The sequence below is a fragment of the Pelobates fuscus genome, chromosome 10 (genome assembly GCF_036172605.1).
Source record: "Pelobates fuscus isolate aPelFus1 chromosome 10, aPelFus1.pri, whole genome shotgun sequence".
In the NCBI taxonomy this organism is placed as follows: Eukaryota; Metazoa; Chordata; class Amphibia; order Anura; family Pelobatidae; genus Pelobates; species Pelobates fuscus.
Genome location: NC_086326.1, coordinates 119,492,114 through 119,518,733, shown reverse-complemented (window position 1 = coordinate 119,518,733; position 26,620 = coordinate 119,492,114). Strand labels below are relative to the sequence as shown.

The window sequence follows — 26,620 nt, the reverse complement described above, 5'->3', positions numbered from 1 at the left end:
CTAGCCGGTGTCTGGTACACAGTAAACAGCAAGCCGGCAAACAAAACAGATAAGGATAAAGAGATAACGTATTCAGAAACAAAGCCAAGGTCAATACGGAGGAACACAACTGAACACAACAAGCGCTAAAGGGAACTGAAACAGAAACCACGATAGGGCAGGGAGTAAAAGAGGTAAGTTTAAATAGCTTCTAAACTAATGTGATTGGCTCCTGTCATATCCACACCCCCGAAAGGTAACTGTATGGGGAGTGTGGCATGACAGGGGCCAATGGGAGCCTTTCGACAATTTAGGCTCCCACTGTCTCTTTAAGAGCACGCCCGAGACCCGCGGCGCGCTCTTAGATTCAGGCGGGACACGTGACCGCTTCTCGCGGTCACTGCCCGCCTTCCTATTGAAGCCGTTGGATGAGCCACGCGCGGCTTGTGCAGAAGGACCGCGCGCGGCTCGAAGAGAGGACCGCGACCGGCCCCTGGATAAGGTAAGTAACGCTACAGGGTGCTGCTGAATAGTCAAATGTGTTGGGATCAGAGCCTTTAATAAAGATAAAAGCTAGATGTTGGTAGTCATGCAGGTGTGTATTTTCCACGAGGCTAACAAGGCATTTGCCCTGTTAGCCTCTTTCATAGTGGGCCCAAAAGCTGTCCGGCTGGCCACCTCAGGGCCCCCTTATGCTTTGAAATGCTTCCAGAGTGGCAGGGGTGAGTGGGCGCGAGGGAGCCCTCTGAGCTTTTCCTGCTCAGTTCCCTTGCGCCCCGCAGAGATGCTGGGAGTCGGGATATGACATCAACCGGCTCCCAGCATCATTGAGCTGCGCGCAAGGGAGCTGAGCAGGAGGATTAAAGCTCCCTCGCTGCTACCACTGAACGCCTGCATGCCCTGCAGCCCAGAAAATCTGGCCTGGCTGGTGAGCCAGCCACCAGCCCATCCAGCCCAGAAGCCAGCCACCAGCCCATCCAGCCACCAGCCCAGCAGCCAGGCCAGCCACCAGCTACCAACCCAGCCAGGCCAGCCACCAGCCCAGCAGCCCAGCCAGCCAGCCACCAACCAGGCCAGCCAGACCAGCAGCTAGGCACCAGCCCAGCCAGACAAGCAGCCAGCCACCAGCCCGTCCAGCCCACCAGCCAGACCTGCAGCCAGCCACCAGCCTAGCCAGCCCACCAGCCAAAGCAGCAGCCAGCCACCAGCCAGGCCAGCCAGACCAGCAGCCAGCCACCAGCCCAGCCAGACCAGCTGCCAGCCACAAGCCCAGCCAGCCCACCAGCCAAACCAGCAGCCAGCCTCCAGCCAGGCCAGCCAGACCAGCAGCCAGCCACCAGCCCAGCCAGACCAGCTGCCAGCCACCAGCCCAGCCAGACCACCAAAAGCAAGCCACCAGCCCAGCTAGCCACCAGCCAGACCAGCAGCCAGCTACCAGCCCAGCCAGTTCAAATTTATATCTTAAAAATATCTATAATACTTGTAAGTGTGTGAATGTGTCAGTATCAGGGTGTCTGTCAGTCAGTGAGTGTGTGTGTGTCTGTCAGTGAGTGTGTGTGTGTCTTTCAGTGAATATGTGTGTGCGTGCGTGTGTGCGTGCGTGTGTGTGTTTGTCAGTGAATGCGTGTGTGTCTGTCAGTGAATGTGTGCGTGTCTGTCACTGTGTGTTCGAGTGTGTGTGTGTGTGTCTGTCAGTGTATGTCTATGAGTGAGTATGTATCTGCTATTAAGTGTGTGTGTATGTCAGTGAACGTGTGTGTCAGTTAGTGAATGTATGTCACTGTTTGTGAATCTGAGAGTGTCTGCCTGTCAGTGAATGGGTGTGTCAGAGTGTGTCTGTCAGTCAAACTGCGTGTTTGTCTTAAACAGGTAGGGGCGGGGCAAATTTAGATTGGGGGCTGCCTGAGTTTTGGCATGCCTAGGGCAGCACATATCCAAAATACACCACTGCATCTTAGTTATATGTTTAAGTTTTTAACTATATCAGTGTACCCCAGTGCTTGGAAGCCCTAATATTTTGGAACTTTAAGTTAAGTATGACATAGGATTTAATAAAATGCCTAGATAAAAAAAAAAGTGGGATCGAAAACTGTTAACTTGCTACATTCATTTGTTGCTTGAACCTAGAGTCTAAACCTTTAGCATAGTTATAAAGTTTATTCTACTTAAAGGTCATATGCACACACCGGGCTTTCTACCCACATACCCACAGAAGCACCTGAGACCTACGGAACTATAGGGCACTTAGCCCTTCTCTTCATATAAAGGTTGGACTATTAATTTTATTTTAATTTTTATTTATTTTTTCTTATTTTTATTTGTATCTATTTTTTCCAGTATTTTAAAATATAAGTTTGCACTTTGAATTCTATCATCACAATACCAGCAATTGACCTTCTTTAAATAATGTTTCATTAAGTAATTTGTATTCTTTATATAATTATCTACGTGATAAAATAAATTCAATAAAAGTGTTTATTTTAAAATGTATGTGTAAGAATTTTATGTTTGCGATTTCTCTTCTACTTACTATTGGTTTTACCAAGGGTTATTCCCTTCTAAAGCCTGCAACATAGAAGCTTGCTGCATTTTCTAGATGTTACTGTGCTTTGGATACATGTAGAATAGTTTAGTTTTCATTGTCTCCATTAGGTGTATATTTATACTCATGTCCCATATAATATTCTAGAACCTAATACCTAGTGTTTTTTTAGCTTCTTACTTTTAGGAAACTATTTGGTGAGATTTAAATTTTGCTTAAATGTGTTACCTGTTAAAAAATGGTTTGACTACTTACATTGGTGAACACCAGGGCATTATATTTGTTGTAATGGTTATGGTGATTCGAGTATTCCCTTAAATTATAAAATTATGACACTTTCTGTCAGGGTACCTGTTTAAACCCAGTGTCAATCTTGTACACTTTACATCACTGCACTTCATTCCAGCACCAAAACTCTCAGATGGCTATCCTTCTCAGGCCAAAGTGATGCCATGCGGCAAGCCAGTGTCAATATTTATGCTAGGCGATCATTTTCAAACCAAAGTGTCTCTGTGCATTGTTTCTGAAAGTTAATCTTCCGCACATAGAAGAGACACCGTGAGTCATTTGAGCATTAAAAGTGGCATGGGGCATTGTGTCCAAGCTCGATTTATACCGAATAATGGTGCAGGCCCATGATGTTTTGATGTATTTAATCTTAGCCCACCATGAGGTCTGTTCCCTGACGTGGTCTCACGTAGCCTGTTTTTTTTTTTTTTGCCATAGTGTGTTTATACTGTGTTAGTTGTTTCTGAAATTTTGACCCTGGTTTGTTTATTGACTATTCGGATCCCTCTAATCCCAACTTGATATAGTCTCATGGTCTTGTTGTCTTTTTGTATCCCTTGATCTCAGCCTGTCCTTTGATAATTCTTGCTCTTGTTTATAACGTTAAGCCAGGCCACCTCAAAGGACTGGTAATATGTTATTTTACATAGCTTTCCTAGATTTAAGTGTTGGGACTCCTTAGCAGCGCTGACACTTTCTTCCTAATACTTTCTTTTAGCATTAAAGCTTTCATGTTCTATTTCATAGAAGCGTGTTTTAAATTTATAGAAAATCAAAAAGCCAGAAACTCGAAATAATTTGCTATCCATTAGAATAACATATAGTAAACCATAAAAGTAGAACAAAAGGAAATGTTTTTTTTAACTTCTTAGAAGTCTCTGCCTCCTCCCTCACCAACTTTTCAAAATGTTTTTCCTCTCTCTTCATCATTCCCCTCTCAATCTTCCACCCATTGTCCTTCTTTCTATTCTTCCCCATTTCATTCAATTCATTGAAAAATACCTCCAACTGGAAAACTTTCCCTCCATCTTTCAACCTTGTAATTCTACAAAGTTCGTCCACACTTTTGTTAACATTTATTACATTACGCAGCTTCTGATTGGGATCTTACTACATTTTCACTTTTGTATTTAAACACTATTTCAATGAACTTTGAATACTACTACTAATATAATAAAATAAATATTATAACAAAAGTAGTTATTATCCAGAGACCATGGCTCAAAATCTAAAGTCCTATGCTACTAGGTAGGCCTAGAAATTACTCACCGATGCAAGGGTCCATAGCTCACTAACCAGCTGTGAATATTTACTCTCCAGGGCTGAATTTTACAGCAAGACAGGAGGTTTTAGACTTGCTCTACCTTCTTTACTGACACATCAAACAGCAAAGAAACAGTTAATTAACACAATTATTTTTTTAAAATATACTAATTAGCATAAAAATGTTACATAAAAAAACCCTAACAAGACCTTCCCACTTCCTCTTTCTTTGCTGCTGCCTAAGGATGAGTAGTCTCCATTTCAGAGTGTTTCAGCTCTAGCCTTGTATATGTTTTTAGCTGGTTCAGTAGTTATCTTTTTGGGGTGTTCTGATCTTGGGGTGCTTGTGCTGGGTTTGCTTTGTTGTGGTTGTGTTTTGTTCTGCTTGTTTTATAACTACAACATAGTATGGAGAGATCATGTAATTAAATATGTATAACTAGGTGCTAATACTCCAAAGCACTCCCTCAATTGCCCAAACAAAATCCAATATATCAAAAAAGAGATAGAAGTCTAGATTTGCTCCTAAGAGATACACATAAATGCTTTATTAAACCACAATAGGTATAACAAACAAGAAGCAAAAAAAAATCAATAAAGCAAAAAATTAAAGTGACAACAATAAGGCAAATAAATTAAACAATGGCAATTACCACAATTTACACAAGCCTATTCTGGCAGAAACACGAGCCCCTAATACCCCAAATTTTCAGCACCTCCTGGCTGCCTTTCTCAAGGGTGTTTGTATCATGGCTTAGCAGTATCTGTTTAAATATCCCACATCCATTAACACTACATGGTAAAAAAACCACTAACATATAAAGTACTAACCATCATAATGAATGACTGCACATGCAGGATGTAATAATGCATCCAAAATATATCTCATATACATGACGAAAAACTAATTACACATATAGTCACCATGTGTAGATACAATGTATCTCTCATATGGCATATAACCAAAGAAATCCTTCTATACTACAATTATCAGTGACAAAATGTATCCCAAATATATCCCATAGATATGAAAAAAAATATTCTTCTTTTCTCACACATATGATCACACTGTCACAATGTATCCAACATAAGTAATATAAATGAAAGAATATAACATAGTCATAGTATGAACCAATGCAATATCTCATTATAGTATCCAATATTAACAGACCCAACAAAGAAAACCGTGGAAGGCATACAGAATATAGATAATATATCCAGCACTTAACAGTTGCTGCCCTGAACCTATATATATTATTATATATAATAATATATATAGGTTCAGGGCAGCAACTGTTTTTTTTTTTTATCGAGCATGTACTGTATATATATATATATATATATATATATATATATATATATATAATATACACAGTACATGCTCTATTAAAAAATAATTTTCTCTAAATCCGTTTTTTTTATAGAGCATGTACTGTGTATATATATACACAGTACATGCTCTATTAAAAAAAGAAAAAAAAATGGATTTAGAGAAAATTCTTCTGTAAATAATTAAATCCTCCAACAGATCTCCACTGGTTCTGTCCAATGGCGCATAAGTCGTCCAGATTCAATGAGTATCCATTTCTCCAGACATTTTATTATTGCCATTTATATAGCGCCAACAGATTCCGTAGCGCTTTACCATATTATGAGAGGGGGATTTAACCATAAATAGGACAATTACAAATAAACTTACGGGAACAATAGGTTGAAGAGGACCCTGCTCAATCGAGCTTACATTCTATAGGAGGTGGGGTGTAAAACACATTAGGACAGGAATTTGCAGTCAAATAAGGTGGGCTGCCCTTTAGGAGAGAGCAAGAGCCAGATATGTGAGGCAGAGGTTACTCTGGGAGGTTATAAGCTTTCCTAAAGAGATGAGTTTTTAGGCACTTCTTAAAAGATGCAAGACTAGGGGAGAGTCTGATGGTGGTAGGCAGGCTATTCCATAGGAAGGCAGCCGCCCGCTAGAAATCCTGCAAGCGTGAGTTGGTCGTACAGGTGCGGACAACGGACAGGAGATGGTCATGGGCAGAGCGGAGAGACCGAGAAGGGACATACCTATGGATCTAAGAGGGGCTAGAGTTGTTCAGTGCTTTATAGGTGTGAGTTATTACCTTGAATTGACTCCTATAGCATACAGGAAGCCAATGTAAGGACTGGCTGAGGGGTGAGGTGTGAGAGAAACGACTAGAGAGGAAAATCAGTCTGGCAGCATCGTTCATTACGGACTGTAGCGGTGCACTACGGCTTTTGGGAAGACCAATCAGGAGAGGGTTACAATAATCCATGCGGGAAATTACTAGAGCATGGACAAGCTCCTTGGTAGTATCTGGTGCAAGAAAGGGGCGGATGCGGGCTATGTTTTTAAGATGGAAACTACAGGATTTGACAACATGGTGGATGTGAGGCTCAAAGGTGAGGACAGAATCAAGTATGACACCAAGACAGCGCGCTAGCAAGGATGGACTGATGTGGGTACCACAAACTTGAAGAGAGAGTGAAAGAGGAGGATCAGTATTAGGAGGAGGAAAGACAAGGAGCTCAGTTTTAGAGAGATTGAGTTTCAGAAAGCGGGAGGACATCCAGTCAGAGATGGAAGAAAGGCAAGCAGTGACACATTGCAGGACGGCAGGGGAGCGGTTCGGGGAGGAGAGATAAAACTGGGTGTCATCAGTGTACAGGTGGTAGTGGAATCCAAATGAGGTAATAAGTTTGCAAGAGAGGCAGTATAAAAAGAAAATAGATGGGGACCAAGGAAAGAGCCTTGGGGGACTCCAACCGGGACAGGACGAGGGGAGGAGGTATCATTAGAAAAAGAGACACTCACGTAGACGCATAATGCTCACCTACGGTGACTTAGAGATGTTTGGCACACTTGGTTACCCAACCCCCTCATCCAATGAACCGCAGCTACATCCATTTTGAATCTAAGCACCATGACAATTACCAGTGGCAACCTCATATGTAGTTAAACCCAGAGGGACACACAAATGTTTTATCAAAAGCCTAACCAAGGTTCACATTTCCTAGGACCTGCGTGTCCACCACTGTTGGGGGCCTGCGTGCTCCAATTCCAATCTATATTTTATAGCACATGTTGTGCTTTGTTTCTGCCAATCTTAACGAGACCTGCGAGTCTCGACTTGAATGTTGAAAATGTTACAGCTTTTGGGACCTGAGAGTCTCACATTGAATATAAACATGACAATAAAAATATATTTACAAAAAAAAAAAAAAAAAGAAAAAGAGACACTGAATGAGCGATGGGAGAGATAAGAGGAAAACCACAAGAGGACAGAGTCACAGAGACCAAGTGATTGAAGAGTTTGAAGAAGGAGAGCATGATCAACGGTGTCAAGAAGAATTAGTATGGAGTAGTGGCCTTTGGATTTAGCTACGATTAGGTCGTTAGTAACTTTGATAAGCACAGTCTCAGTAGAGTGGAGAGGGCGGAAGCCAGATTGAAGAGGGTCAAGGAGAGAGTTGGAATTGAGAAAATGAGACACTCGGGTAAAGACAAGTCTTTCCAGAAGCTTTGAGGAAAAAGGGAGCAGGGATATTGGACGATAGTTAGACGGGGTGGATGGATCGAAGGATGTTTTTTTTTAGTAAAGGTACTACCGTGGCATGTTTAAGGTCAGCAGGGACAATGCCAGAAGAGAGAGAGCAGTTGAAGATGTGTGTTAAGGGATGCACGAGACAAATGGAGAGAGATCTAATACGGTGAGTGGGACAAGATCGAGTGGGCAAGTGGTGGGGCGAGAGGAACAGAGAAGAGCAGCCACCTCTTGGTCAGTAGCCAGGGAGAATGTCTGAAGGGTGATCTATGTGTGGTTGAGAAACAGAATGGCAAGGAGGGGAGAATTATTTCCTTAGCTGTTCAATCTTGTCAGTAAAGTAACATGCAAAGTTATTAGCAGTAAGGTTAGTTTGGGGGGTGGCCACAGCAGGGCGAAGAAGAGAATTAAAGGTTTCAAAGAGATGCCTGGGATTGCAGGAGCATGAACTAATGTGAGAGGAAAAGAAGGACTGTTGGCAAGGGCAAGGGCTGCGCTGTATGAACACAATATGAATCTATAATGGAGAAAGTCTGACTGGGTGTGAGACTTCCTCTAGGAGCATTCAGCACAACGGGAGCATCTTTGCAGGTAGCGTGTTGAATGCCATGGTTGGAGGTGGGTCCTCCTCGAGGTACTTGTTTGGAGTGGTGCGGCAGGGTTCAAGGCAGAGGTGTTAGATGCGGAGATGGCCAGTGAAGGACTGGAGAGGGAAGGATGGACAGCAGTTGTGAATCAATATCAGCTGCCAACTGCTGGAGATCAAGTCCCTCCTGAGTTGAGGGGGGTTAGGCTGAGGTTGTTGGGTGATGGGGTACACGAGAGCAAATGATAAGAGGTGGTGATCAGAGAGAGGAAATGGAGTGTTGCAGATATTAGATACTGTACATGCATAAGTGAAGATTAGGTCATGGGTGGGAGAATTAGCCCACTGGGATAGCCTGAGGGAGGAAGTAATTGAAAGTAGTTTAGAGGCTGCAGAGGTCCAACCACATCACAATGAGATCTATGAAAAAAAAACATAATAAAATCAATACTGATACAAACTATACACAGGCAGAGAAAAAAAAAACTAATTGCAACAACTAACCACAAGAAAGGAGAGAAATCTCTCTCTTCATTAAAGGCCTTTTGGGTACAGTCTGCAGTTCGTATATTCAGTGTAGCTCTCGCTGTTTCAGAAACATCTCCCTTGACCCTCCTCTTCTCGGGTGTTTAACTGATTGTAAGACCAGGCATCTTAATTGAGAAACAGTGAGTTTATTCTCTAAAAAATGTCGGGCCACAGGATATTGGATTTTATTGGTTCTTATGTGACTCTTGTGTTCCCTGATCCTGGTCATGAATTTCCTTATGGTCTTGCCCACATACGCTAGGCCACAGGGGCACTTAAGCATATAAACTACAAACTACCTTTTATTATTATAAAACTCACCAATCACACTTTTTGCCAGTCCTCGGGTGCACAAAATGATCACCAATAATCACTCCATTACAATTGATGCAGTGTCCACAGCGATACATCCCCGCTGGTGTCTTCATCCATAATCCATTTGTTTCACCTTGTGCATCTTCATCCACATTCTGCATCAAATGGTCATGGAAATTCTTGTGTCTCTTAAATGAAAACAAAGGTTTTTCATTAAAACATGTTCTCTTGGTGATCCTAACACTGAGCCCTAGCTTATTGGTTGCTGATGACCTTGACCAGGACTTATGTAATTGATGCCCATAAGGCAAATTGCTGTGTTGAGGGTGACACCTTCCATTGTTTTTCTGGGACTTACTTACTGCTAATCGGCCATACTGGTGTTTTGAGAGTGACCCTTCTAATATTACATGTGGACCTGCCCATATTTGGCTTTGTCCTTCCAAGTGGGTGGCCCACAACTGTGCATGCTGGGTGATTCCTGGTTTCCTCTAATCTGCCCTTAACTCTGGATTCTGTATCTTTTTCAGTTGTATTTGCAAAATGGCAAAAATAAATGGATTTCAATGTGCCTGCAGGCTTCCAAACTTGGCTGTGGTCAACCATGGCTGATTCCTTTTCTAAAGCACTGGCTTTGGTCCAGAGTGATGTGCCTCTCTCTGCCCTCTCCCTGGATGCTCTCCCACCCCCCATCCAGACAAAGAGATTTGGATTCTGATTGGTACCACCACTTCCTGGAGGGGGGTTCCAGTTGCACAGTGCCTCAGCATACAAGTGGAAGGTCCCTTGAAAGGTGGTTAAATCTGATTTATGCTGCCCACTTTCAATGTTCTCTCATGCATCCTGAGGAGGACAGTTTCTCTGAGGATCCAGATTGAGATGTTGTGGTTGAAGCTCTGGTACTCAATCTTCCAGGGGAGAGGCAGCCTCTGACCACCACAACTGCAAGTTTGCGCAGTTGACAGTAGAGGGGAGATCCCACTCGGACCAACCCTCTACTTTGAAAGTAGAAGGAGTGGTGCAGCGTCTAAAGTGTCCTTAAAAATATATATATATAAAAACAGGGGGAAAAAAAAGAAAAAGTGTCGCAGATGCGCCTCTAGTGGCTGTCCGGAAGACAGCCACTAGAGTCTGGCTTAACCCCAAATGTAAACATAGCAGTTTAACCCTAGAGGGACCTGGCACCCAGACCACCTCATTGAGCTAAAGTGGTCTGGATGACTATAGTCCCTTTAAGTAACCTTGTAAAAAGTAAAATTGTATTTTTGTTTTTGTGTGTGCACTGTTCCTTTAACTGTATTTAGTATTAACATCTAGCCAGTTACAGAATCTTCAGCTGACATTTTTTATTTTTCCCCTTCACAAATTTAGAAATTTGTAAGAGTATATACTCACCTAGAGACTAGATAATGTGTGCTAATATTAGCTCACTTACTATCCACCAGAACATCCAGAACCTTATGTGGTGTCTAAGTGGCCTCCAAGCCATCTGTGTTTTAATCCCGCCCTACCTTCCTACAAGGTCACTGGGGGTAGTAATGTGGCCAACACTGAGGCTGATTAGACTTATCTAACTTTCTGTTTTCCAGAATTTCTTTCTGTTGCACTCTTCTTATGGTTTCCTTGCTTTCGTCTCACTTTTCTCTTAGTCATTTCTCTTTTCTCCTGCTTAACCCTATTATGGTCTTCTTTATTCTTGAATTTTCCTATTATGCTTCTCTCAGCTTTACTTTCACTAGTTATCCTCACAAGTAACACTCCACTATTCTGATGTTTTCTTCTTAAACATGTTTATGCCTACACATTTGTAACATATCTTTTTCTTTAAGGTCATATGTTTTATGTGGGTATTCTTGCTTCAAACTCCCATGTAATAAGCTCAGCTTGTAGTCAGATTGTAGCCAACAATTTAGCATTTTTTTTTCAGTTTCTACTTTTATATCACAGGGTGACACTTTCTTACTTTCTTTTGTGTAGGGTCGATGCTTTAGACCAGGGGTCCTCAAACTCCGGCCCCCCAGATGCTGCGGAACTACAAATCCCTTGATTCTCTGGCTATCTATGTAATTCAAAGAATCATGGGAGTTGTAGTTCAGCAACATCTGGGGGGGGGGGGAGGGGGCCGGAGTTTGAGGACCCCTGCTTTAGACCATGGATTTCTCAGTAATGATTTGGATTAATGCATCATCATATTTACTTTTATTAGTTTACACTGGCACTCTACCAAGTAAACCTCTTTGTCTTTTGTCCCATTGTTTTGCCTGTGGTTCTAGGTTTGGCAAAATTCAATTTGTGTTAACATTTGTTTTATTACAATGCTTTATATTTCTACTCTTTCTACTCTTATATAGGCTCTCTACTTATAAAAAGTTTTTTGGGGTAATTTAAGCCTTGGTAGTATTTCAGATTAACCACTTGAGACTGCAGATTTTTCCTGAGAAATGTCAATACTTATACTGATCAATATGATATTATTGAATACAAATAATGTAAACTTGCACAAGACTGGACAATGATGATTGTGCAACTTTTAAAACATATTAAAATAGTTCAACATCATGGACATTTTGCAATTTTCTTCTCTGGAAGATGTTGAAAGTACACCCAGGAAGCACGTGTAAACAATTACCAGTGATATAAATAAAGTGCTATTTTCAACAGTTTCTCTCAAAGGTGCCCCAATTTTGTTCATATGTCAAACGGTTTTACTTTCTAACTCAGTTGAAAAGGTATGCTATTTTTTGAATTTCATTCTGCATTCTATTTTTTAAATGATTTGTTTGTAAGTGATAACAAATTCTAATGTCCTATCCAGTTCTTAATTGATTTTTATTCTATATTAATATATTATTGACATTACATACGATCTGCTCTAAAAACAAAATAATAAATAGCTGGATGAAAAAAATATTACCCTTCATCCAGTCTCCATGAATCTAGATATTCATGTCCAATTTTTTGCAATCTATTTATAGATTCTAGTCAACTGTTTTTATTGATTTTTTATTTCAAAATCTTAAATCCATCTAAATGTTCATAATTCAACAGCAAAATTATTATAGGTAATAAATAATTTCACACATGGCATAACAATCTTAATGCTAGAGCTTCTAATATTTTTCCTCATTGCAGGTGGACGCAGAGAAACATGTTTCCTTTTTTCAGGTTCTTCACATATTGGATTGTTCTTCAGTTATCATATTCTGCAGTTTCTGAAAATCCACTATTTTGCCAGGTGGTGCAAGGTCCTCAAGGTCCTCCTGGCAGAGATGGAATGGATGGGGAGAAGGGATTGAAAGGTGACCCAGGTAAGTCAATTTAGTAAATGATTTTTAGGGAAATTACTTTTTGCATTTCAACACATTGCACACAGTAATTAAAGGAGACAATAAGATGTCTATCTGAAATGATCATTTTTTATATATATTTGGCTAAATCTGTAATTAGGCATATATACAACTAATTTTATGTGTCATGTGCAATGTTAGGAGACATGAAAATGTAATGTGTGTATTTCATAGTAATAGAGAATTATCAATATTATTATTTATAGTGACAGCATATTCGTTGTTGCTTTGTAATATGAATATAAAATACTTTTTGAGAAGTTGTTGAACAGAAACAGCCTTCCAATCCAGAAGGTATAAAAATCAGAAGACAGAAAGAGCAATATATCCAAAGTGGAAAACCAATACCTACATCTAAGTAAACATGAAAAAATGGAACGTGTGAGTTAATTGAATAGTGGAAACCAAAGATAGTCTTGTAAGCATGAGTTCTAGAATTCAGAGTGTACAGAGGATAAACATTTGCCCGTGATTGGTACACATTTATTATTTTTATGTGATAACATTTGAGTATCTTGGTCATTTTTATTAGCATTTTTTTAAATCTTAGAATGGTAACTCAAAAGTAGCTGTTCATTTTTTAAAAAAATTTTTTTTTTTAATTCTAAACATTTTGCCTAACAGTTCAAACCTAAAATTAAGTCAAGGGATTAATAACACGGAATAATCTAAAAACAGATTTGTGCATTTAAACAGGCATGTGGCTGCATAAACTCTGACATGAAGTATCTATACATGTCTAGCTGGTATAGATAAGAAAAATATCATGTCTATGTTAATATGTTGCTGCTAAATAGGCAATTAAGATCAAAGATACAAGCTAGATTTTAGTCATGCATGTTGCCATCCATTTGTTTAAGTTCTCAACTATATCAGTGTGCCCAAGTTCTTGGAAGCCATACTATGTTGGAAATTTAAGAATATAAAGAGACAAAATTGAATTAAATGCCTAAATGAGAAAGTGGGATCAAATACTCTTTACCTGCACCTTCAGCATAGTAAAAAGTTATAAAGTTTGTTCTACTTAGGGGTTATGCTTGTATTATTATTTACTGTTGATTTTCAGCTGAACTATAACTCGAAGAGATTCTGGGGATATGGCAAGCACAGGTAAATGGAGATTCTCTCTACCTTTAAAGAGAAGAAAAGGGATAATGCGTGCTTCTGTGATTTTTAGAGGGGCTTGTTTGTGGTGGAGAAGTGAAAGAAAATTGGAAAGGAGGGTGATTACTTATACTTACATATACTCTTATACATACTTAAGAGTGATACGTGTTCATTGGTTAATAGGTGTAGATAGTTTGTGCATTTCATTCTAATTTTGGGCAATCAGCAGATTGTCTGAATCCTGTAACTCTGAAGAATCGTGAAACAAACTAAATCAACAATTAACAAGCGGTTTTGTTTGTTTCGGGATTTGGAGTTCCAGTTGTCGTGCCAAAAATGAAACGATTACTTATGGGGAAAAATGACTGATGGCTAGGGGACAGCCACTAAATATTTATTTTATCACAGATTAAATGACAAATAGATGGGCAAAAAGAGAAGCCTCAAAAAATAAATTAAAAAATCTAAAGTTTTGAACATATATTTGTACATATAATAAATATATATATAGTAAATAGAAAAAGGGGATGCACTCTTCGGTCTTTATGAGAAAATCAATAGTATTTAATGTGTCAAAATGTTTACATATATCTGATCGACGTTTCGACCTATTCAGGTCTTCCTCAAAATACTATTGATTTTCTCATAAAGACCGAAGAGTGCATCCCCTTTTTCTATTTACCATATATATTCAGCGTGGAATTGCACCAGGGCATGCAGTTGGCGTATATAACATTTGAAAGGGTGAGTGCCATTATACTTTTATATATAAATATATTATTTATTTTTTATATGCACAAAAATATAGTTTTTTTTTGCGACTTCTCCTTTATATATATATAGTTATTTATTTTTTTAGCTGCTCCTTTTTTGCTTTGATTGGTCATTTCTTGTCACTTGACCTGTGAACAAAATGGCATGAAAATGTGGGGAATGTTTGTCCAAACCAAAATGCCACATGGATGAATCCCAAATTGACTGAACCAAAAACAGCTGTATGCAAAATTGACTCTGGTTGCATTTTTTTCCCATTTAGAAGTCTAATATTTACCTTCTGGAAGCTCTCTGCTGTGCCAGGTGGTGCAGGGCTTAGCTCATTGGCTGAGAGTAATTAGCTCTCAGCAAACATATTCAGCTCTCTAGTAGAAGTAGCGCAGGCAGGGGTAAGAAAGCACATTGTTCTAAAACAGTTTGACTGCTTCCAATGAGGGGGCATTGGGGCTCATCTGGCACTATAACCACTACAAATAACACTAGTGTTTATAGCGTAGGAGTGTACCTTTAACTTTTCCCCAATTTTTTGACATGTAATTTATTCTATTTTAGCATCTTGTCAGTTTTCACGAACCGACTTGGTGGCATCGTATCACAGTGCTATGTTTAAAACCACAGAGTTATTCAGTATGATCCACTGTACTACAAAATAATATTTCATAGTTTGATTCCATGTTCACCTATTGTTGTCCATATAGTGTAGATAGAATGTTTATTACTCTTCTAATCACTTTTATTCATAAAAAATAACCCACAGATGTGTAATTTGAAAAGAATAGAGCAAGCTATGCTTGAGTATGGGTTAGTTGTATAGTTTCATGCAATTTTACTAATCAATGCAGCAGTAATTAAGATGGGGAAGGGACAAAAATAGCAAAAACTGTGCAAGGAGAAAAATGATGCATTAATTCTCCAGAAACATTACTCATACCATATTTTGGCTACATTCAAATGATGAGTTTACTGGATGAAAGCAATCATTTAACTAGATGAATTAACTGGATAATCGTATTTAGGTCAACCAGGACCAACAGGAGCTCAAGGATTAAAAGGGGCAATTGGTCTCCAAGGCAAAGCCGGACCTCAAGGTCAAAAAGGAATCGAAGGTGACAAAGGTATTAATGGCATACAAGGTAAGGAATAATAATGCTATATTGAATAGTAAAATCATGTAAACTGTCTTTATTCAGTTTAATGTAAAATAACAAATTTAAGTAGTGTTTGTGTAATAGAAGATATGTTCATACATATGAAAGATTTACATTATCTTCTTAAATATTGATGTCTTGCTCAGTAAAGGTCTACTTGCATTAAGTTGACATTCAATTTGCACAATACCTAATGAAATGAAATTTAACTAATCAACGTGCATTGATCCACTCTCATCACTGTCTTCTGTACAAGGGACAGCTACATCAAGTACATTTTAGATTTTTGAAACAATATTTAAATACAAATTTGAATTTAAAAAAATAAATACACACACATGGTACCCACTTGATATATGTTCCAGTGGTCAGGTGATAAACTAGTAAATATTATATAGTTTAGAAAACATGGACCTAAACCTTTGGTTAAAAACCCCAGTCCCTGTGGTGAAGTGGATTTTAGGGTCTCACATCTGTTATAATAGCTCACTCCCTCCCAATGCCATGGGATACTGCATTGCAAAATTTAGACCACTTACTCCAACCACACTTCACTTTTCCTTTATCTAGGAAAATGTTGTTGTTTTTTTAGGTATTGTTTTTGCGAAGATACAAGCCATACAAAGCACAAGTGAAAGCTAAGAATGCTAGCTTTCTATAGCATTATTTCTTATACAACACTTTTTGTATATTTCCTGGAGAGCTCAGTAAAAAAGAATAGTATATAAAAAAAATACAATAGAAAATGAACCATGTCCTCATCTTATGGTAGTTGAGCTAGTTGGAATAAAGACAGAAATGTTGTCAAAATACCAAATTTAGGAAGGCAAATTATGTCAGTGACATAGGAACAGAGATAAACAAATGGTGTGTGGTGTTTAGCAGCATTAAAAAGTTTCTTCACCACTACGTGTTGTACACACATGATAACATCTTGAGGCACTCATAGTTGGCAGGTAGAAGGTCTGAAAACATAATACAGTCCAAAAAGTGTTTGACGCTTAGCCATAAAAGGGGTTGAAACAAGCACTACGCACACTGGGGAAGTTCTCCCAAATCAATGGAATGTGGTGTGCCTGTTACGATCAGATTATGCTGCCTCACTTTATCCTCAAGTTGTTCCACCTTTGTAGTAAAAAAGGACACAGTTTTGCTTAAAGGGACATGCGTCACTTTTATTATTATTTTAAACCAGCAAGCAAACACTTTTAGCAAATAAACAAACCAAAAATTAAACAAAACATTTTTAATATTTATAAACTTATTATAAACTTAGTCACATTGCATTGTTGGTCATGCCTTTCAGCCAGGGCCGGTGCAAGGATTTTTGCCGCCCTAGGCAAAAGTAACGTTTGCCGCCCTCCCCCCCGTGACATCACAATGCCCCACCCATATGACCTGCCATGTTAACTAGCGCTAGTGCTGCAGTGCCGCCGTGTTTACATTAAAAGGCCTGCAGGGACAGGCTATAGACACCAGAACCACTACATTAAGCTGCAGTGGTTCTGGGGACTATAGTGTTTCTTGAATGTGAGGTAAATTAGAGATTAGTGTCACGAATAATATCCTAGATTGCCTACTTACAAGCAGATAAGGATGATGATGGGCTCTAGCTGCAGTCTGGCTCCACTGGTCTGGTGTAGAACAGGATCTCTGGAGGCTGTTTGTAACTGTGGTCACAAAAATCAATGTTCTGGGAGAACGGGAAGCAGCTCCATTTTTTGGGGGCCCTTTACACAGCTCAAGGTCTGGGTCCCAGGGTCCACCTTCATGTTCCACCAATGAGTTTGTTCACAGGGGGTGGAGTGTGTAGGGGACGTCCTGATATGTGTGTAAGGAATGCATTGTGTGAATCTGTGTTTGTATGTGTAAGGGCTGCAAGGTGTGTTTCTGTGTATGTAAGGGATGAAGTGTGTGAGTCTGTAAGGGGTGCTTTGAGTGTGTGTAAGGGGTGCATTGAGTGTGTGTAAGGAATGCATTGTGTGTTTCTGTGTGTGTAAGGGATGCATTGTGTGTAAGGGTTGCATTGCGTGTGTGTAATGCATTGTGTGTGTAATGCATTGTGTGTTTTTCTGTGTGCAAGGGGTTCATTGTCTTTGTGTGTAAGGGGTGCATTGTGTATGATTGTGTGTGTGTGATGGATGTCAATCTCTCCCCCCTCCCTTGTCACTCTCTTCTCCCCCCCTCCCTTGTTACTTTCATTCCCCCTCCCTGCCCTGTCACTCCCCCCTCCCTGTCAATTTCTCTCTCCCCGTCAATTCCCCACCCTGTCAATGTCTTCCACCCCTCCCTGTTAGTCCCCCCAGTTAGTTTCTTCCCCTACCTCCCTGTTAGTTTCTTCCCCGCCTCCCTGTTAGTTTCTTCCCCCCTCCCTGTTAGTTTATTTTCCCCCCTCCCTGTTAGTTTCTTCCCCCTCTCCCTGTTAGTTTCTTTCCCCCCACCTACCTGTTAGTTTCTTCCCCCTCCCTCCCTCCTCCCTGTTTCTTTCTTACCCCTCCCTCCCTGTTTCTTTCTTCCCCCTCCCTCCCTCCCTCCCTGTTAATTTCTTCCCCCTCCCTCCCTCCCTCCCTGTTTCTTTCTTACCCCTCCCTCCCTCCCTGTTTCTTTCTTCCCCCCTCCCTCCCTCCCTGTTTCTTTCTTCCCCTTCCCTGTTTCTTTCTTCCCTCTCCCTCCCCTACCTGTGTTGTAGCGTGGCCGAGCTCTGTATGGTCCGCGGGTACAGGGAGCTTTTGTTTCCTGTACCCGGCCGGACTAACAAGAAGTGAACACTCAGTGTGCACTTCCTGTTAGTCCGGCCGGGTACAGGAGACAGATGCTCCCTGTACCGGCGGACCATACAGAGCTCGGCCACGCTACAGTGAGGGAGTGACAGGAGGGAGCGCTGAGCGCTTCCCTCCTGTCAGCCCCTCTCCTCATGCTGCGCCCGGGCGGTGCGCCCTCATGGACGCACCAGCCCGGGCAAAGCTGCAGCCGCCTGAGGCTCTCTGCAGAGCGCTCGGGCAGCTGCAGCATGAGGGGGGCCGGCGCTCCTGCCTAGCCCGCCTTACAGGTAGCGCCGGCCCTGCTTTCAGCTAGAGAAGTTTCTTCAACCTTTACTCCACTTTACCTCTGAACCACTCATCTCAGTTTCAGACCAGTCCACTAATGACAGAAACAGGGCATCACTTTTTTCTACATGGTTTGTTAAAATGAAATGTTATATTTTATGTAATTTGTTTTCTCAATAAGTAACCTAATTTAAATGGTATAACCCCAATATATTATAGTAAAATTATTAAATAGTATTTTTCTAAATATTCAATTTTATATTATACTAATCATGATTTGTTGTTGAACTGTTCTAATACTTTTTATATCATATAAGGCATAAAGGGAGAAAAGGGATCACCTGGAGTTGCAGGAATACAAGGTGCTAAAGGTGCTTCAGGGGATCCTGGAATCCAGGGGAGTGCTGGGGCCAAGGGCGAGAAAGGTGACATAGGTAAATAACACAATTTTAAGCTGCAATATTATGAGTAAGTAAAGATTACTAAATACATACATTCATTATCACGGTGCCAGTTATCTGAAGGTTATTTGTAAAGATTGATGTAATATGTTAAAATTATAAATATGTAAAAAAATAAATAAAAAGGTGAATGGTATCAAATAATAAAATATAATATAACATAGTTGTCTAGAAATTACATGATAAAGTGTACAGCAGATCATAGACAGACAGACGATACAGAGCTGATACTTGAGGCGGTGCATTACATCCTCTAACCCTGCATTACTGCTGCTAACCCCCCCCCCCCATTACATCTTCTAACCCCACTTCAGCTCCTATCCCCCACTACCATCTCTAACTTTCCACTACACATCCTATCCCACATAGCTGCACTCTACCCCTCTACATCCCCTATCTCCCATCACAACTCCAATCACCCACTACAGTCTCTAATGGAAAGGTGAGTTGTTGCTATAGAAACTCGCATGTCTGGACTGGACATTTGTAAATTGGAGGAGTTAATAAAGATGACCAAATGTTTGCATCCAGGTGTCTGTGACCCTAGGATTGGCTAGATCTTGGATAGATAGATAGATAGATATATAGACAGACAGACAGATGTATACAGCAGGTTCAGAAGGGTAAGCTTAGTGTGACAGAGTCCAAAACGATTTTTCTAGGAAATTAAGTTTTTCATGTTACGGCTAAGCCATGTTCTTCTTTAAAAAATCTAGCATCATAATATGGAATTAGTGTATTTTTTTTTCTCCAATTTGACAATTTTTTGACAATTTTTATTGTTTTGATTTCCTTTTTTTTCCTTATAAAAAGGAATCAAAGAAGGGTGTTGTGGGATACAGAAATTAAGAGGGGTAGGGGTAAGTGCAGTGTTAACAATTTCAATTTGAAGGGGGCGGAGTACACGGGGTACACTGCCCCCTTCAATTTGAATGGGGCGGTGTACCCCCCAGCTATCTACACTCATTGACCGCACCCTCCACTGTGTCGGTTAGTAGGGAGGTGTTCAGTCTCCATGGGCTCCTATGCTTGAAGTCATACTGGTCTTTTAGTACTAGAGTGACTGGAGCGGGATCCGACCATGTGATCGGTCCTATGTCAAATTTTTCGACTTGGTCTAGGGCAGGGCCCCACATGAGGAGCCCATCTATTCTAAAATAGGATTTATGTACTGCAGAAAAATGTGTGTATGTTTGTTCGCTTGCATGTGTAATTTTCAAGACGTCATAATAATGATGTGTGTTTAGAAGGTTTTGGAGGCCTCACCATTGTCTCTTTAGAGGTTGGTAGCTTGCGCTGCGCCGTGATAAGGTCGTGTCTAGCTTTGGGTTTATTATCTGATTAAAGTCCCCACCTATCACGGTAATGGCCTGGTGGATTGGGGACAATTTGTTAAAGATAGTGTACAAGAATTGTTTTTGCTTTGTATTTGGGGCATACATGTTTGCAATCGTGTACAAGATGTTATTGAACAGTTCTATGATTATCACGTATCTGCCATTCGGGTCAGTTTCTTGATGTTGTAAGGAAAAGGCAATGTGTTTGCTAATTAGTATAGAAGCTCCCTTGGACTTAGGTGGAGAGGTGGCATGGTATTGGAATGGGTAGTCTGCAAGCCAACTCTATTTGTAATCATTGGTCCTGTAATGTGTTTCTTGCAGACATACCACGTCTGCTCCCAGGGATTTCAACTCTCTGCCCAATATGTGCCTCTTGACTGGAATATTCACTCCTCTAAAATTTAATGAGCAGATTTTCATGGAGGGTTACAGTGGGCAGATTTGTTATTGAAGGAATGTTGCTGATAATATATGCATGCGGAGAACACTCCTCCCAGCTTTGACAAGCAGAGTGTGTTATCCTGTTTCTGTCTGGTATGTAACCCCTTGCTTGCACTGTGTGGGTTGCTGTGTGAGTAACCCAGTCTCCCACACCCACTTTTTTCCCGTGTGTTTTAAATTAGGTGAGCCGCCCACTCGGCTCAGAATATCAGGTATGGGAGAGGAAGTGAACAGAATGTAGCCTTCATGGCTGGCGAAGGGCAATAACCGTGGGTGCTGGGAAAGGGGTGACAGAATAGGTAAGTACAGGGTCGTCAATAATATGAATAGGATCCTGGGCAAAGCATTTTCTTGGCCCCCCCAATTACACCCAATCACACTTTTCACCCCAATGCAGTGGGGGAACTAAAGTAGAGATATTCAAAACATACTTACACAGACATACTGACACATACACACACAGAAAGACATATTGACACACACACACATACATACAGACTTACTGACATATACTAACAGAAATACTTAAACACAGACACATACACTGACAGACATATTGACACACACAGACAGACTGACACGCCGACACACATTCTAACATACTAACAAACACACACACTAACACAAACAGACATACTGACATGGAGGGTGGTTTCCCTGGGGTCCAGTGGCAGGCTGAGGCAGTTGGGAGTTATCTTCTGGAACTCCCCTCCTCCCTGCCTTCATCCTCCCATGCGGCTCTGATCTCTGGTGGGAGGAGACTTCCTCCCAGCCGGCTGCCAAAGAGGAAGCAGATCAGTATTAGCTGGGTATTTAAGCACTGCCTCGCCGTGGGAACTTTGTCAGTACGTTGTTTCCTGTATCCTGTTTCCTAAGACTGACTTGGCTTGTGACCCCTGCTTTTGGATTATTCGTTATTGCCTGTTTGCTGCCTGCCCTGACTTTTGGAACCATGTCTGACTACTCTTTTGGTTTTGCCCTTGTCTGTACCGTGTATTGGAAACACCTTTCTTGCACAGCCCCCGTGCACAGATTCACAGTCCTGGTGGTTTCTAACCTTATCACCTTGGATTGTGTTTATCTGCAAGGCTGAGCATAAATCTTTGCCTACCTGACTCCCCACTAAGGTAAGCCATGACTGAATGAATTGACCATCATGGAGTTCACAGAAATGTGTAAGCTGGCCCAGATGGTTTCGGAGCTGCAGCGAGAAGTTCAATTTCGTAAAGGAACAGTACACCCAGTCCCAGAACCTGCTTATCCTGAGCCGTTTGTCATTATGCCTGAGGAATTTTATGGTAGCCGTACATCCTTCCAGCACTTTAAGGTGGACTGCGAATTGTTGTTTGCCTTGAAGCCTCAGACTTATGCTAACGACTTATTAATGGTCAGAGCAGCTATCAACCTCCTGTCTGGACGGATCAGAACATGGGCACACCAGATGTTGCAGGCTAAGAGTCCTGTCCTTGACAGTTGGGATTCCTTCATGACTGCTATGGACTAACAGTGCAAGACCTCAAGTAAAACCACTGTGCCAAAACCTGCACCACGTCCCCGAGGATCCCAGATTGCTAACAGGGGTAACCAGCACCAACACTACATCCCCGTGTTGCCTTCTTATCATCCAGTTCCTAGGAAAACTCCAGAGGTATCCTATGCTCCACTTGACCCTGAGGAACCTATGGAAATAGGACTCGTCCACTGCAAAGTGACATGTGAAGAAAGAGACCAGAGGAGAAGCCATGGCCTATGTTTCTACTGTGGAGAAAAAGAGCATTTTATCACACTTTGCCCTATTCGTCCTCCTAGGCCTCCAGCTCTCCGACTGGCTACTACTGTTCTTCGTGCTGTGTACGCTGCATGCCAGCCTAAAAAGCTTCAAAGAAGCCGTCATTCCTGCCCATGCTTGACCTCCCTGAGAAACTCTCCATCTCCTGCTCCAAAGAAGTCTGCACGTCCTCCTGAAGACACTCCTGTCTGTTCAAAGGAGATCTACCTGTGGATTGTACCAATGCATCCAATGGTACCAAAGTCCGCATAACAGATCTGGAAATGTTCGAAAAGGCATTGAAAGCCACAAACCTATAGAGCCCCATGCTCTGGAGACTTCGATTACAAGGACTATCTAAGTGATAATGACGATGAGTTGTACTACTAATGAAGAGCCTGTTCACTGCCAGAAGGCATTCTTAAAGTGGGGGTCCTGTCACAGTTCTCACAGTGACATCCAGACGTGATTACCCCAGAAGTGCCCAACAGGGGATTTGAACCTGAGAACTTTGTGGTCCTGGGCCTTCATTCTACCTTTGAGCCACAGCAGTTTTGTTTATTTCAAGCTATTCCAGTCCTGTTCATAGTGGTGTGTCTGCAGCACTAGGGGGCTGGACTTCACCAGTGGCTCTCACCTGCCTATCTAAGCCCATCTGAAGCAGATCAGTATTAGCTGGGTATTTAAGCACTGCCTCGCCCTGGGAACTTTTTCAGTTTGTTGTTTCCTAAGACTGACTTGGTTTGTGACCACTGCTTTTGGATTATTCGTTATTGCCTGTTTGCTGCCTGCCCTGACTTTTGGAACCATGTCTGACTACTCTTCTCGATTTGCCCTTGTCTGTACCGTGTATTGGAAACATCTTTCTTGCACAGCCCCTGTGCACAGATTCACAGTCCTGGTGGTTTCTAACCTTCTCACCTTGGATTGTTTATCTGCAAGAGTGAGCATAAATCTCCCTACTGGACTCCCAACTACAGTAAGCCATGATCGTTGTGGTATGAGGTGGTAACCAGTCAAATTACACTGAGTGCCCTCTGTCTTGTGATAGACTGTGTGCAGTTCAATAGCATTTGAATACATGTATATGGTACATCATACAGCTAACATCAATTTCAAAAACACAGTGGTGTATTTCTCCCTCTACTCCCACAGTTTGTCTCCTGGTAACCCAAATCAGGTGTCAGAAAGCAGTGCCCTGTTTTTAACATAAGCTGCTTGTAGGGGGTCTCCCAACACACTGGGGGTGTTTTTGCACCTGCCTTTAGTCAAGCGTTTTGGTTTGAAGTTTCCTGGCACCCCAGCGTGTCAGGTTACCATTTGTGTTAAGAGGGAGGTTGGCCCCTGAAACAGGTGTAAACAGGAGCCAACATACACCTGAGCTAGCACTCAGTGGTCAATTTAGTAGCAAATTGGATATCCACGGTATGCTCCCTTTCTGTTATTATTAACAATATGTAACAGTTTTTCTATTTTGTTTTCTTTTTTGACTTTTTTTCATTTGTTTAACAGATAACCAAGGGTACCCTTCAGCTAACTGTGTCAGGAGGCATCCTGAATAGCACTGTAATAGTGTGTGTGCCTAATTTGGAGCTAAGCATGACCAGCTTGGCATCTGTCAGAATGTGACATATTGGCGTGTATCATTATATGAATATTAGTACTACAAGTAGGTTAGCTAATCTGCAGAATTTCAGTGTGCTTCAGCAGAAGCAGAGAGCTCTGAACAATATTATCATGTTGGTGTATAAAGTGATGGGTGAGGTGTTATCCTTGTTGTGAGCAGGCATAATTGTGGCGAAACCGACCTCGCCACGTGTCCTTGGAGGGGGCTGCCTGCCTGCCTCTTGCCTTTGGACTATGGACCAGACTTTATGTGAATGTGTTAACCCAGATAGCTATACCATGGAGCCTATTCATATAATGAAAGACTTTAGCTCCATGGCAATTGTACTGTGTGAATAGGATCTGCGCGCTATTCGGTAGTTTTGTGCGCTCAGATCCCAGCTATCTGGGGATATGTGAAATGTCTCTGTGTTATGGGTAAAAAGTAACTTTCTGTATTTTATGTCTTTTACTGTCTTTCTGTAACCATGTGGGTAATGGAGTCTGCTTCTAGCCCTGGATAATTGGATTACTTTCCTCTTTGTCTCCAGGATAGAGGCCTATGTAAAACCTGTCTAAACCGGTTTGCCATGCAGCTAGTAAGGGACAAAAGATACTTTTAGTAACTTTTGAACCCCTGGTCGGATTCATGCCATTTTTTAATATGTTGTTCCCCTGAATGGATTGATTGTGGATATGTATTATTATGTGAATGTGATGTATGGTTTTAGAGTTATGAAAGTTGTGTAAAAAGTATATTTTAAACTGTATGAATAATGGGATTATGTGTCACACTAAGGGGAGGGGATGTGTGGGTTGCACCCGTGATGCTATTGGTTATTTTATGCCTCCCCCTGGGTGTGGCCTGTATGTGTGAGATGGAAATAAAAGCCAGGCTGGATGTGCCAGTCCAGAGTTCCTGTTTAACCCTCAAAGTGAAGTGTCGTCTCATTATTGGGGGAGGATTTATTGTATGCTGTTCCAGTTTGACTGCTAGGAGTGCAAGCCTATTCGTATGGTTCCTATTCAACTGTCTACAGCATTCAGAGGCTTGAGAGCATTCATATGCTTCTCTGATTCAGTGGTTGTGGTGTCTGCCAGAGTGCTTGGAGTCCTCAGGAAACGCTAGGAGCATCCTTTAACGGAGGTACCCAGTCGGGGTGCCAGGCGATCTGTTACAATAATATATGCTGTAAAGTTCATTTGTGTCTGTCACTGAGGTCGCTGAGCCTTCCTTCACTCCAAGTGGATTGTCTTGGGTCCGGGTGGCTGTTTGGTGGGCCCTTGGATTTCTATGCCCCAGTTCTGTAGTATGCGGGCACCTTCTTCAGGAGTCTGTGTGACTTTGACTTTGCCTTCTCTATTGATTAGCAGTTTGATGGGGTATCCCCACTTGTAGCTGACATGGTGGGCTTGCAGTTGTTCTGTTTCAACATGGAGGCTGAGATGTCTGCAAATACCGCTATTCCTTTATATTGTTCTGGCAGGGTATTCCGGGTCCTGCAGGCCCGCAGCACACTTTCCTTAGCGTGGTAGTGCATGCGGAGAAGGACATCCCTGCAGGTGTCTGGTGGCAGGAACTTAAGTCTTGCAGTCCTGTGGATATGGTTCAAGAGGAGTATATCTTGGGGTAAGTCCGGCTCCAGTTTTTTTAATAGACCTGAAGGCTGTCTTGGGTGACTGACTCGGTATTCCCCGTATGCAGAGGTTGTTCCGTCGAGAGTGGTTCTCGAGGTCTGCAAGTTTGGTATCTTGGATTTCCATCTGTTCCATGATGCCACTTTGCTTGCGAGGTTCGTTGTGCGCGGTGACAATTTCTGCCATTTTGTCCTCAATGGTGGAGGTCCTTGTGCCAATTTTCTGCAGCTCCTTGCGGGGATCACCCACAGTGGTGTCGAGGCATGCCAAAAGCTTCACCAACATCTCGTTGAGCATTCTTTGAATAACCACCTGAGTTAGGCTTTCATCTGCATCCGGAGACGTGGGGCCTTGTTCTGTGCTGTCCTCGCCGCCATCTTGGCTCAATTCTTGGTAAGTCAGGTTTTTTCGACTGCCCAGCTCTGAAGGGCAAAAAAAACTCTGCCTGTACTTTTACACACAGGCCCACCTAATAAATGTGCATGGCAAGTGCCAAATGCTAGCAGGTTATTCTGGTGTGCATGAATCAGAGGCTGTCTTTCCCTTCAGTTCTTTCTTTCTCTGCTGATCCTGCATTATAGCTTTCCTTCACAAGCATTCAATCTCGGGCTGTGACTCCTTGTTCATGTAATGCTAGCTTTGCAACTGCCCTAAACTGATTCTAGGGTCTAATGTGATTATGTAAACCTCTGCTAACTTCGATACTTCAGACTCCCCAACTTTCCGACATTGATCTACATCCCCATGCATTTTTTAAAACCTTTTTTTGTTTTTTATCAATTCTTTATTTATATTTTTTCTCTATTTTTTTTTAACTCATTGGAAAGCGTGGGGAGAGTACAGAAGAAAGAAGGGGTATCAACAATTACATGCACAATTT

At 41.6% G+C, this 26,620-nt stretch overlaps 1 protein-coding gene across 1 annotated transcript in view; it reads left to right on the top strand.

The window, feature by feature from the left end:
* Window positions 1-26,620, top strand: part of LOC134574793 (collagen alpha-1(XXVII) chain-like) — a 53,218-nt gene that overhangs the window by 13,292 nt on the left and 13,306 nt on the right. Inside the window, exons 3-8 of the mRNA XM_063433865.1 lie at window positions 917-1,461; window positions 2,868-2,965; window positions 11,726-11,793; window positions 12,197-12,372; window positions 15,309-15,425; window positions 18,805-18,921. Of these exons, the coding sequence (XP_063289935.1) occupies window positions 917-1,461; window positions 2,868-2,965; window positions 11,726-11,793; window positions 12,197-12,372; window positions 15,309-15,425; window positions 18,805-18,921 (1,121 nt within the window). The remainder of the gene's footprint in view (window positions 1-916; window positions 1,462-2,867; window positions 2,966-11,725; window positions 11,794-12,196; window positions 12,373-15,308; window positions 15,426-18,804; window positions 18,922-26,620) is intronic.